The sequence below is a fragment of the Gossypium hirsutum genome, chromosome A04, assembly GCF_007990345.1.
Source record: "Gossypium hirsutum isolate 1008001.06 chromosome A04, Gossypium_hirsutum_v2.1, whole genome shotgun sequence".
Classification (NCBI taxonomy): domain Eukaryota; kingdom Viridiplantae; phylum Streptophyta; class Magnoliopsida; order Malvales; family Malvaceae; genus Gossypium; species Gossypium hirsutum.
The window spans coordinates 110,815-123,553 of record NC_053427.1 but is presented as its reverse complement, the minus strand read 5'-3'; the positions used below and the strand labels follow the sequence as shown (position 1 = coordinate 123,553).

Below are 12,739 nucleotides of genomic sequence, written 5' to 3'. Positions count from 1 at the left end.
ATTAAATAATTAGAGCCAATAAAAAATTAAAAATTATTTTAATTTTAGTGTTTTTTTTATATTTTTCATGTTTATTTTACTGTTCATGTTTGGAATTTGTAGCTGCCTTCCCAACAATATTGTTTCCAAGCTTTAAACTTGTATTTTCTTTTAAAAATGCAATGTGTCGTCCTACAATACCTAACCTTTGTCGACAATCATAATGTTTAATTTAATTTTGATTTAATCTAATTTAATATCATTTCAATAATAGACTTAATTACCATTCAAATTTACTTTTTGCCTCGATGAATTGAGTTCAATGATTACATAGAGAAGGCGAGTAACTCAAAGAAAAAAGTGGTTAAAGTTTTCTATTGACATTTTAAAGTTCATGTTCGAATTTTAGTGTTAACTTCTCCATCCTTTAAATCTATATATTATATAAAACCAACTCCTAAGGGAGTCGTAGGAGTTAACAGGGGTATTTTAAGTAGTACAAAAAATTATAGGGATGCCTCGATGAATTGAGTTCAATGATTACATAGAGAAGGCGAGTAACTCAAAGAAAAAAGTGGTTAAAGTTTTCTATTGACATTTTAAAGTTCATGTTCGAATTTTAGTGTTAACTTCTCCATCCTTTAAATCTATATATTATATAAAACCAACTCCTAAGGGAGTCGTAGGAGTTAACAGGGGTATTTTAAGTAGTACAAAAAATTATAGGGATAATTTAGAAATTAAGACTTAATAGGGGTTATTTACAAATTTCGCAATAAATTAATCAGTTTATTTATAAATTTTAAATTCTATTATTCTATTTTAGATATTTTTATTTATTATTTATTATTTATTTTATAAATAAATATATAATTATTTTTCCTTCATTATTATATATTTTATTTATTTTTTATGTATAAATAAAATTTTTATATATAATTTTTATTTTTAATTAATTTAATATTATGCTTTTATTTTATTTTATTTGGAAGTTACTTTTTGTAACTTTTAATTTAATAGAAATTACAAACAATCAATTATATATATAGATAAGCACACACATACATATAATTATTCTTTGAGTTCTTTTTAGTTATAATTTTATTGATTTGTTTTTAAAATAATTTTGTAATAAATATATTAATTAAATATTAAGTAGATGGATAAATAATGATAAATTTCATTTTGAAATATATTTTTATTATTGTATATTTTTTTGGAACAATCTCATTATAGATTATAATCATATCTGCTCTTTTTGGTATAAAACCTAGAACTATCCATTGTCCTTCCTTAACTCATAAATAGGAAGATAATGCGCTTCAATACATTCTAATCCACGTCCTCCTACATTGATAATAATGCTCATGCTAATTGAACTAAGATTCCATCGACATTATTATACATTTAATTGTACTATAAATTATATTTTAAACATTATTATATATTAATTATTTTATTAATTTATTTAGATGTTATAGTTATCAAAATTATTTATACTATTATTTTATTATTTACTTAAGTACATTTAAAGCGTTTTCTATTTGGCCGATTGAGTCTTGGCTCAATTGACTTGGGCATTGTTCCCAACCTAAGAAAATATAGATTCGAGTGTGCTGAAACGCATTATCCTCATATTTAGCAATAAGGAGTTTAAAAATATAAGAGCAAGATCAATCCCAATAATGTAAACATTGAATAGCAATTTTTTTACATAATAGATCAGGTTCGGATTGAGCCAAAACATAAACTAGACTGAATCGAATTTGGGTTCAAATAATCCGACTTATGACCAAATCTAAGTACAGCCACCAGTGAATAAGTTTAATCCGCTATTAGTTACTTATTTGGACTATTTTATTGTAATTTCTACTTTTACATGTCACAATCATTGTACATGTGATTGGGGGAAATAGAGGGAGGGACCTTTTGTCTGTCTACTTCCTAACTCAAGTTCGTTTAGTGGACGTGGCATCCATTAGTCCATTGAATAATTTGACTTTACATGATTTTAAAATAATTTAAAATCATTGTATTAAAATAAATATTTTAAAATAAATAATTGTTTAACAGTTTTCTACAAATAGTTTTTAAAATTTAAAAAATAGAATAAATGAGTTAATAAAAAAGGTAATTTTATTTTTCTAAATAATTTCTTAATTGAGTTTATTCACATTATATTTAATATATAGTATAGATTGAATTACTTTTTGTTATAAAATCAAGTTTAGAATTATTTTATCAAAATTTTGAGTTGAGCAAAAAGATATACAAAATTCAACAATTTTTTACGATATTATTGAGAAAGTTTTACCTAAATATCGCCTCTGATCCAAACTAGAGGAAAATTTAAGTGGCTGGCAAGGGCCGGCTCTTCTAAAATAGAAAATTTCTATTTAGGTCCTTTAAATTTAAAAAAAAATTTAAATTAGTAAAGGTAAAATTACACTTTGGCCCCTCTAAAATTATAAAAATTTAATTTAATCCTTTAAAAATTATAAAGATATAGACTATAAGAAATTAAAATTTCATTCAGCCCTCTAAAAATTTGTTCTAACTTCACCCCTGACCCAAACATGATTAGACTCGGATTATAAAGTTGTTGACTATTATACATAATACTTTAAAACATGGTAGTTTGAAAATTTTCAACGGTCAACTTTATTTCTTTTTTGTAATGTTATCAAGATTGAATTGTTTAGTTTTTATGGTAGAGGGGACTAATTTGGTACTAAACGTAAAAGTATAGGAACTCACCAAAGAATTTAACCAAACAATAAAAAAAGAGAGGTGGAGTAATAGATTGCTTTTGGTTTTGCTTACTCAGCTCTTACGCCGACTCCACACACACTGTTTTGTTGTTTTCTAATTCTAAAGGATAAATGGTGTACTACTTTTTGCTAGGATTTGGTGAAACAACTACTCACTAAAGGTCTAATCCAATTGAAGGAAAAAAATGGAGGCCATAAAGGGAAATATGGGATAATTTGTAAAATTACATAGAAATTATTAATATAAGTAAAAAGAAAAAGTGTTTCTTAAATTTTAACAAGAAAAAAATAAAACATTGGAAGTTATTTAACTACATTATTTTTTTTTAACAACTTAATTTTTAATGGTGTCGAAAACGGCGATTTTAGAATTCTATTTTCGTAATTTGAATCCATAATTAATATTTACAAGGATAATATAGAAATATATTAAAATTTGGTCTAGTGATTTTGCTGAATTGATAGTTAATTAAGGTAAAATGACTAAATTATAAAAGCTTATACTATATGTTTTTAATTGGCCAAAGGTTTAGGGATCTAAATTGAAATTAGCCAAAAGTTTAAAATGATAATTAAACCAATTTTAATATATGTTGGTGGATTATAACATTAAGATGTGATTAATAAGTTAATAATTAAAGTTAATTAAAATTAAATATGATTAATTAGGTATAAAAGTAAAATTTTAGTGGAATGAAAGAAGACTCATCTTCTCCATCCATCCACCGAACCCAAAGAAGAAAACGTGAATAAGAAACCTTGTGAAGCTTTGAACATTTGTTCCTTAATTAGGAAAATTTTTTAAGTCATTTTCTTGTATTTTTCTATGTTTTTGAGGTCATGGGAGCTTGATTTAGCTAGTCCATGTACTAATTTGTAAAGTTTTTGAAAGTTTCCATACTTGATTTCTTGTAGAATTTGGTGTTAAACTGATAGATTTTTAGCTTATATGTGAAAAATGACTTGATTGTAAGGTTTAATTATTAATTTTGTTAAAAAGGACTAAAGTGCATCAATTGTATAATTGATCTGAAATTTCTATAATAATAGAAAGTAGAGGGTCGTAAAAGGATGTGATGGAGATTGGTTTTGAAATCGAAACTCAAAATTGAAAGTTATGGCTATTTCGGTTTTAGGTGCTAAATTGAATAAAATATAAAATTTTAGGGGCATTCAAAAAATAAAATTAAAACTGATTCATACATATCATAGGATGATATAAAATTTTTGGTATTGATAAATTGTTTAAAAATAATTGTTTAGATAGAAAATTGAATCAAATTGGAGATAATCAGGAAAAAGCCAAAATTGACGAATAGTCTTTGAAGTTCCAACTTAATTGCTGATTTTTCCAGGTAAGTTCATATGGTATTAATATGTTTAAATTTTTATTTTCTTGTATTGTGTTTGTATTTTTGATTGTGGGTTGAATTGTGGCAAATAGTTTATAAGGTGAGAAATGAACTAAATTGTAAAAGATTGATTATATGTGATTTTGATATTCGAGTGAACTCAATAAAGGTTAGGATACAATTTACATGCCAATAAGGTTACATGCGGGCTTATATGAGATATGTGATTGTACGGAGATCATTACAGATTATATCGAGATCCAACCTTTGTTGCAGACCATTGATAATTGAATGTCTCCACAGAAGCCCTAGTGTGGTGTAGTTACTGCTCAGACGAGCAACTTGGTGTGTGTATTTGAGGTTGTTTACTAGAGTTCATCTAGCTAATTGGTGATTGTAAAATGGAATTATTGAAATGAATGATAAGAGATTAATGTTCAAAGGGATGGATGTGAATTGAATATGAGTATGGTATTGAAATGTTGATTGTAAAGTGAATTGGGTCGATACATCTTAATTGTTGCCATATGAATTTGATTATATACTAAACTCACCTTGTTTGATGTTGTGAATTTTCATAACTAGCCCAACTCTATCAGCATATTGGTTTTATGTACGTAATAGAAAGCTAAGGTAAGTTTGGTTTAAATGCCTATGAACTTACTAAGCATTTAATATGTTTATCTCGTTGTTTTTCTCTTCCCTTGTAGTTTGCCATTTTGCAAAACGTGTCAAGTGGATTGCTTTGAAGCTTACACTATCCAATTTTCAAATCGGTAGTTTTTCGATCGTTTTAAGTCCCGAATTGTGGCGTGTACATAGGTGTTTTGAATAGGTTTACTTTAAATGTTAGACATAGCTTGAAACCTAGATTTTGGCGATGTTAAAGCCTAGTTCAAATGGTTTGTTTTTGATGAATGTGTTTGAGTGATGTTTAATGATTAAAATAGCATGTTTGAACATGGATTAACATAGATAAGATGATGATATTGAATGGCTAGTTGGTTGGATGGATGGATGGTGTACAAATGAATGAGTTGAATTGGTATGTTTTATGTTAAACTGAACTTATTTTGAATGGTTTGAATGGAAATGGTTAATTGATTGTTTTGGTATGCCTTTACTATGGATAGATTCAAGTCAAGTCGGTGATTTATTGAGTACATTGAATAGGTTGGTTGGAAGTGTTGAAACATGTACCATTTGGTTTATTTTTACCAAAACAGTATGTTCGGTCATGATGTTACAAGAAATCTTGTTGTCACGATGAGGCCAAAACAGTATGTTACGTTGTAGACATATCAATATCCAAAATAAAATTACCAAATTTAAAATATGGAAGCACGATACTAACAGTAACAAAAAAATCATTAAATAATAATTAGTAATAACTAAGGTTAACTGTTGTAATCTAAATAATTTAATATGAAAATTAAAATTTAATAAAAAACCTAAATAATAAAATTATTGTTATTCGCTTCAAAATTTAAGTGTAATTGTAAAATATTATATATAAAAATAGAAATTTTAATATTTTTAAAGGAAGATGTTTTCATTTGGTAGTAATATTGAATAAAAAAAGTTATTTATTATGAGCTAAACATTAGACTTCTTCATATATTGTTAAAATTGATAATAAAATATTAAAAATATTATTCAATAATTTATTTTATATGAATGAATAATTTAGTTTTTTCTAGATATTTTTATACTATTTCTTCTATAAAATATAGTACTAAACAAAGAACGTACGTTTCAAGCTTGAAATAAGTTGGATTGGGTTAAGTGCAATTAAACTTTGGGATTGACAATCTTAAGAAGTAATTTAAGTAGATGAGGTCAAAAAGATAATTTATCGAGCAACCCTTAATCTATCATGATTTAAATTGTGAGGTCAAAAGTTAAGTAGATTAAATAAAAAATTCTAAAATTCTAAAATTAAATTTAAAAACTTAAGACAGCTTAGATTTAGCCATGTGGGAGTTAGATTCTAATTCACTTTGAAAAAGAAAAAGAAAAAGTTTTAGTTTTACAACAACTAGAATTTATGCCATTTCTAGGTAAAAAAAATTTTCTTAAAAGGATAATTATATTTAAAAATAATTTAATTTATAAAAAATAAAATTTTAATTGAGTAATTATTATTAAAAATCTTAAATTTCTTGACTTGAAAGAAAGAGTTATACAACAATAAGGAGTGAAGTCAGAAAATTTTAAAGAATTAAATAAATTATTATTATTTTTAGGAAAATTAAAGTACAATTTTAATTTTACTAATTTAAAATTTTAAAGGGAGGCCAGACCATGCTAGCCCTTTGCTACGCGCCTCACAACAATTATTGATAAAAAAAAACTAGAAGTGGCCCACAAGAAAATATTTCAGCTGTTTCAGTTAGGATATTGGGCCTTGCTCTGTCTTATAAAATTGGGCTTTTGTTTCAAGTACGGCCAAAACAGAAGAAGAAAATCCGACCGTTGGGGGATACCAAAATATTACCGTTACCCAATGTCATGCGTTTAAATATCAGTAACTATCCTCATTTCCCACAACAATACCCATTCTCATCTCATCTCATCTCATCTCATCTGCCAATCTCTCTCTGCTTCATCAGCATTTTAAAAATTTTTGTTTCTTATTTTTTTATATTTATTATTATTGTTGTTGTTGTTTGAGTGATGGCTGAAATGGCAAATACCCACATTGTAGAAATCCCAGTAGATGAAGAACATCAACACAAGCTCTCATCTGCTTTAACCACAATCACTGCAATCCAAAACCATCCATTGATGGAAATCTCTCGAAGTCCAGGCCATCTTTTACTTCTCAAATTATGGCAAAGAGAAGAAGATCTTTTCAATCGTAAAATTGCAGTTAAAGCATCAAGACTAGATTCCATCAAAACACAAATCTTCCAACTCTCTTGTTTCTTCCTTGTCTTCCATGGCTTATTCTTCAACGTCTTGTTTACATCATCCGTTGGTGTTAGACAACACCATACTTGTAAGAAATGGTGGATACCATCCATTGTTTCGCTTTCGACTTCACTTGTGTTTGTGTTTTTGGTTCAGGTTAAGCTTTGTAGGTATTGGAAAGTAGGGAAGCAATTGCAGAGGGAACGAAATGATAACCGAGCTCTTACTAGGTGTATTCAAGAATTGAGGATGAAAGGTGAAAGCTTTGACTTATCAAAAGAGCCTCATATTGGGAAGAGGATGAAGAGTTCCAGTGTTGAAATTAAATGGAAGCCATTAACATGGTGTTCTCAGTATTTGGTTACTATTGTTATTGTTTGTATCTCGGCTTTGGTTTTCCCATTCTGCAAGTTCATGCTCTGTGGATTCTGATAAGGTAAGATATAAAATTTGTTTCAACTTTTTTATTTATCATTGGCTTCTGATTGATTTGTTTTATATAGATGATTGGATGGAGGATGCTAATGGAGGTATTTGATTGGGGATGAAGCATCTTGGTCCGATAAACCTTTTACATCACCAACAGATAAAAGAAGCCGTCGTCTGCCGCTCATATGGAGGCGACCTGAGATCTCGTATTGTACTATCTAAGAGATGCTTTGCTTTTCTGAGATCTTCAATGGCGACACCACTTGTGTGCTCAATTTTAGTTGTACAACAAGTTCTTTCTATTCAACTTAAATAATAAAATTCTTTCATTCTTTTATTATTTCTTAGATCAACTTGTATGCCCATCCCCACTCCTTTTGTAGTACACTCATCTATTTGGGTTCGATTTCTAAGTGGACTTGAGTTCCCATCACTCTGGAGTCTGGATCTCTGGATTGGTAAAAGCAATTCCCCAGTTTCTCTCAATTTTGAATTACTCCCTCCTTAGAAAATTGGAGATACATGAGGCAGGAACAAATTTATTAAGACCAAATTAATAGAATATGAAAACTTTAAAGGCTAAATTTATTATTATACCAATATAATCATACTTGATGATTTATCCTTATTTAAGAAATGAGCAAGGATTATAAATTGCTCCAACTTTTTTAAAAAGTACCAATTTGCTCAATTTCGAAATCGAAAGGGACAGGAAAGATTTTTTACCTTTTGGATTAAAATATCGAAATTGCTCTCGATATTTGGATTCAAATTAACTCAGATTGAACAAGTTCAAGGTGGAACTGACAGAGATTTGATAAATTCATTTCAAATTACTTGTTGGAATTGATAATTAGCAAACTGCAATGTGCCACACACACAATGTGCTAGAAGATAAACAGCAAGAAGGAAATTCAAATTGGTTTATTGGATAAAAAAAAACCATAATCAAGTATTAGAAATCCATGGATACATAAGAACAGTTGGTTTTGCAGAGAAAACAATAAATAGTCAACTAGAACTAAAAGGATTACCTCATTAACTAACTGCTTTCGAAACCGAATATCCGAAACACACCTTCATCGGCTGAATATTTGTTCTTGTCATCTCCGGCATAAGCAAGTAAATTGTATTTTGGATTCCATTCCACACTATTCATGGCAGCTCGACAAGGAATTTGATGCACGGTTCGTCCCGTATGAACATTGGACTGTTTCAGACAACAGCAGAAACATGAATACGATAATTTTTTTATTAACCGTTTTACAGATAAGGAAGTTCAACCAATACATACTATATCAATAAATAGATCTTCACTGGCAGAGGCAATATAATCTCCCGTATAATTGAAGCTTATTGTCCGGACAGGCCACCTGCACGGAACGCAAATGGTCATTTCATGCCCATGAGAAATGTGACAAAAGTTAATAAAAAGCATGTATTCAGATGAAACTTACTCAAGCTTAGTAAATGTTCGCACACAAAGCATCTCCGATATATCCCAAAGGCTGACTAAGGAATCAGCACTTCCAACAGCAAAGTATCTACCATAGAAGAGTAATGAATTTTATCATCTAATGGAAAAAGAAACTTCATTGCTGGTTACCCCGTATTCAAGAAACAAAAAATAACCTTTGGATGTATGAAAAACATATAAAGATTAAATACATACATTACATGATAGATGCATATAGATATAAGGCTGGTAAACCAATAATATCAAGACAGAGTTAGACCAAACCTTCCTGTTGGATCAATTGCAATACAGTAGCAACCAGCAGTATGTGCCATGAGGGTGTCAACTGGTCTAAGTAATGGGTAAGCAAGTACTTCAACAGTACCTGAGAAGAACATTTAACATATAGAACATAAACATCCTATAAACTAAGGAGTAATAATAAAGGTAAAAGTACCATCAAGGTCTCCATACTAGGAGTCAAATTGCATTTTGCCCCCACTACTCAAAAAAGGGAAAAATAATCCCTATATGTTAGATCAAAGAGCAAACACGGTCCTTCCTGTTCAAAATTTCATCCCTTTGCACTGTTGAAAATTGGCATAGCTAACAAAGTAATTAGATATTTACATGAGGCATGCCACGTGTACCTCATCTGATGTACAAGGACAAGTTTTTAGCAGTAAAAATAGATGAATTTTTTAACAAAGGACCAGTTTGCTCTTTGATCTAAGGTAACAAGGACTAATTTGCTCATCTTTCGAGTACAGGGGCCAAAATGCAATCTGACTTCTAGTACAGGGGCGTCCATGATACTTTTACCAATAATAAACCATTTTTAGAAGCATAATTGCTAACAAAGAAATTGTTCTAACCATTTCCAGTCGTCAAAAAGAACATATCTCCTGTCATGTTCCAAGCAATTTCATTTACCTGGAGAAAGAAATTTTATTCATCTGTTTAATCATACAGCTTCAGTAACAATTTCTAGCATCCCATGATTTGTCATTACTTCCAAAGAGTTAACAGAGAAAAGGGTAAAAATGTTGGTAATTTATAATGGCCATTAGTTCCAATTTGTAATGACAATTATGTATTAAATAAATACATTGCACGCTTAAATGTGCTTGGTACTTTATATACTCAAGTTTGTGTTTTATGTATAAACTAAACCTTGGAAACTAGGCCTCAAATGCAAGTACGAATGTGTTTTCCAAAATTAACATCTTCAAAGTTGATCAAATAACAAAGGAGAGGAGAGCAAATTAGTATGAACTGAACAATACCTCATAACTGAACTTGCGTCTGTGAATTGGCTTAAATTTTCGAACATCCAGTATTGTTAATTCATCATCCTTGACAGAAATAGAACATAGTATCAATGATAAACTAATTTTTATTATCGTGATGGAACAATGCCAAAAAAAAAAATGTTCTATTGCTACTCAAAAACAAATGCATGTAAAAGACTCCAAGTCAGAGATGTGTTGAAGTGCACAAAGTGACATAAGACAATAGAGCATACCCTATTACCAACAGCTATGTGCGTCCCATCTGGTTTATACGTGATGTTTATATTCTCCCCACTAAGTTCTGCTTGCTGGGAGCACTTTCCGCCTGCAAAACCCGATGTAAGCAAAGGTAAATAATTATATGATGGTTAAGCAACTAAGTGACATCATAACAATTTATTTAGTTAACCTCCTATAAGCAGATTTCATGGTATTCAACATAATAATCATGGCTGTACAAGCCATAGTAGTTCCTCTTCGATCTTACATAAAACGGTATTCACTTACTTCGAGCATCCCATAGACGAACAGTCTTATCACCAGATGCAGTTGCTATGAGATCAGCATGTTTAGGGTCCCAACATAGTTGATCCACACTATCAGTGTGTCCTTTCAATTCGATATCTTTAGCCTTTCCCTGCACCAGACATTAGAGAAAATCACTATTAACAACAGGGAATTTATTAAATTTCCAACATTCAAGACGAAAACCAAATCAATTTCAGATAAATTGTGCAAAGGGAAAGATGCTTTTGGAGAAGATACAATAAAAACGGATGTAAAAGACTAAGACGCCAGCTATCAAGGTATCTAAAAACTGCTTGTATTACTGTATGTGTATCCTAAAAGCAGTTACTTTACTTGAATGAATTTTGAGATTTTATCTTCTTACTTTTTCCATTTAAAAGTCATAGTCCAATAGTTGATATCTTTAGTATTTTCCATCAAAATTTCTCATCAATATACTAATGCAATCATAGCAACCTCAGAAACAAGATTTTTTATATCCAAAAATAAGAAGATTTATTTTGAGTATCCTAAAAGCCTAAGCAAAAGGATGCCCATGAGAACGAGTGCACGAAGACGCATCTCGAATCAAATCCCAATTCATTATTAGTGCTGTAATAAAAAAGCAACATTCAAAATACCCAGAAGAGAAAAAAACAATGAAAAACGAAGAAAATTAAAAAAAAAAAGAGGGGTGACAGCTTACATGACCGTGAGGCTCAATATGCCAAACTCGAGCGGTTTGATCGACGGAACCGGAAGCAAGCTTGGTGCCGGTGCAATTCCAGGCTACCGAATGCACCTTTGAGAAAGGATATCAAAATATTCTTCAATTAGGAGAGAAAGAGAAACAGGAAAAAGAATCCAAAAGAAAAAAACCTTACTTTCTTTTTGTGACCTTGATAGTCTCTGCTATGTAGATTCTTGAAAGCAATTTTCTCCTCCATTCTCTCCCTTAGTTCTACCCTCCTTGTGTCAGTGTAGGTTTACTTAAAACAAACCAATAATGAATTCCGTTTGGTTTCAGAGTTCTCTTTTTAATGGAAATGATTTTTGTAATTTTGGTTAACATTTTTAAAATAAAAATATGTGAAAATTATTAAAATTATTTGATTAATTTACATTCCTTCAAATTTATCAAATGTATTTTTATTAGGACCAACATTTGGCAAATTCACTATGTATTTCACAACCAATTTTAAAAACTCCATTATCAAATAATTTCACCTTTTATTATTGAAAAAAAATATTAGTAAAAATTGAATGCATTAATTCTCTAAAAAAATATTAAATTTTCTTTATATTTTTTATTAAAAATATATTTTTATTTTTATTTATAAATATATTTATAAATATTTAAAAATGAAAAATGTTTCCCAAAAAATAGGAAATAAAAAAATTTCATACATTTAATAAAGCTTTATATAAGCCCTTAAAAGTGATAAGTGAGTATCATTCCCACGATGATTGTATTGAGGTAAAAAGTTGGTCAAATTATTTTAATAAAGTCGGGTTAATGCTATGGCAAAATGATTAAATGAAATGTTATGACAAAACTAAGGTAAATATGCAATGATTAAATGAAAATTGAAGCAAATATTGACTTATTGGTTATTTAACATTTAACTAATACTAAGCGATCGGATTATAATATAGAAAGACAACTTGTATTAGTAAATGAATATAAATAGGTCTTTAGTCTAATTGAAAATGTGCTAATGATTGAAAAACTGATATGTTGCCTATCAAGTCTAATTGGGAAGATGTTTTGTCTTGAGCATTGAAGTGAATAACTCTTAGAAAATAGAGACATAAATGTGACTGATTGGACTAACAGTACATTAGACATGACCCAAGTAGGTTAGATCTTAGATCCATTATGGATTTACTAACTTTTGACGTTCATAGTGTTGCATACCTTAATATTTAGTGGATGACAGACTATGTATGTATAGCTCATATACTTTGATGTAGGTAAAAGTCTAAGTTCAAATAGATAAGGAACTGAAAGTTAGTGCTTTGGGTATACAACTTATGCAG

The 12,739-nt window shown here is 29.4% G+C and overlaps 2 protein-coding genes across 2 annotated transcripts; one reads left to right on the top strand and one right to left on the bottom strand.

Annotated features, from left to right (window-relative positions):
• The first annotated feature begins 6,653 nt into the window (after positions 1-6,653).
• Positions 6,654-7,784, top strand: LOC107931190 (uncharacterized). The gene is made up of 2 exons (XM_016862997.2): positions 6,654-7,451; positions 7,519-7,784. The coding sequence occupies exon 1, from the start codon at positions 6,779-6,781 to the stop codon at positions 7,445-7,447; it is 669 nt and encodes a 222-aa protein (XP_016718486.1). The 5' UTR covers positions 6,654-6,778; the 3' UTR covers positions 7,448-7,451; positions 7,519-7,784.
• A 569-nt stretch (positions 7,785-8,353) lies between these two features.
• On the bottom strand, positions 8,354-11,887 carry LOC107931189 (THO complex subunit 3). Its single transcript, XM_016862996.2, has 10 exons — positions 11,584-11,887; positions 11,406-11,501; positions 10,700-10,829; positions 10,426-10,517; positions 10,187-10,255; positions 9,776-9,833; positions 9,186-9,285; positions 8,902-8,988; positions 8,739-8,817; positions 8,354-8,654 (listed from the first exon to the last, which is right to left on the bottom strand). The coding sequence occupies exons 1-10, from the start codon at positions 11,644-11,646 to the stop codon at positions 8,487-8,489; spliced, it is 942 nt and encodes a 313-aa protein (XP_016718485.1). The 5' UTR covers positions 11,647-11,887; the 3' UTR covers positions 8,354-8,486.
• Positions 11,888-12,739: the final 852 nt, after the last annotated feature.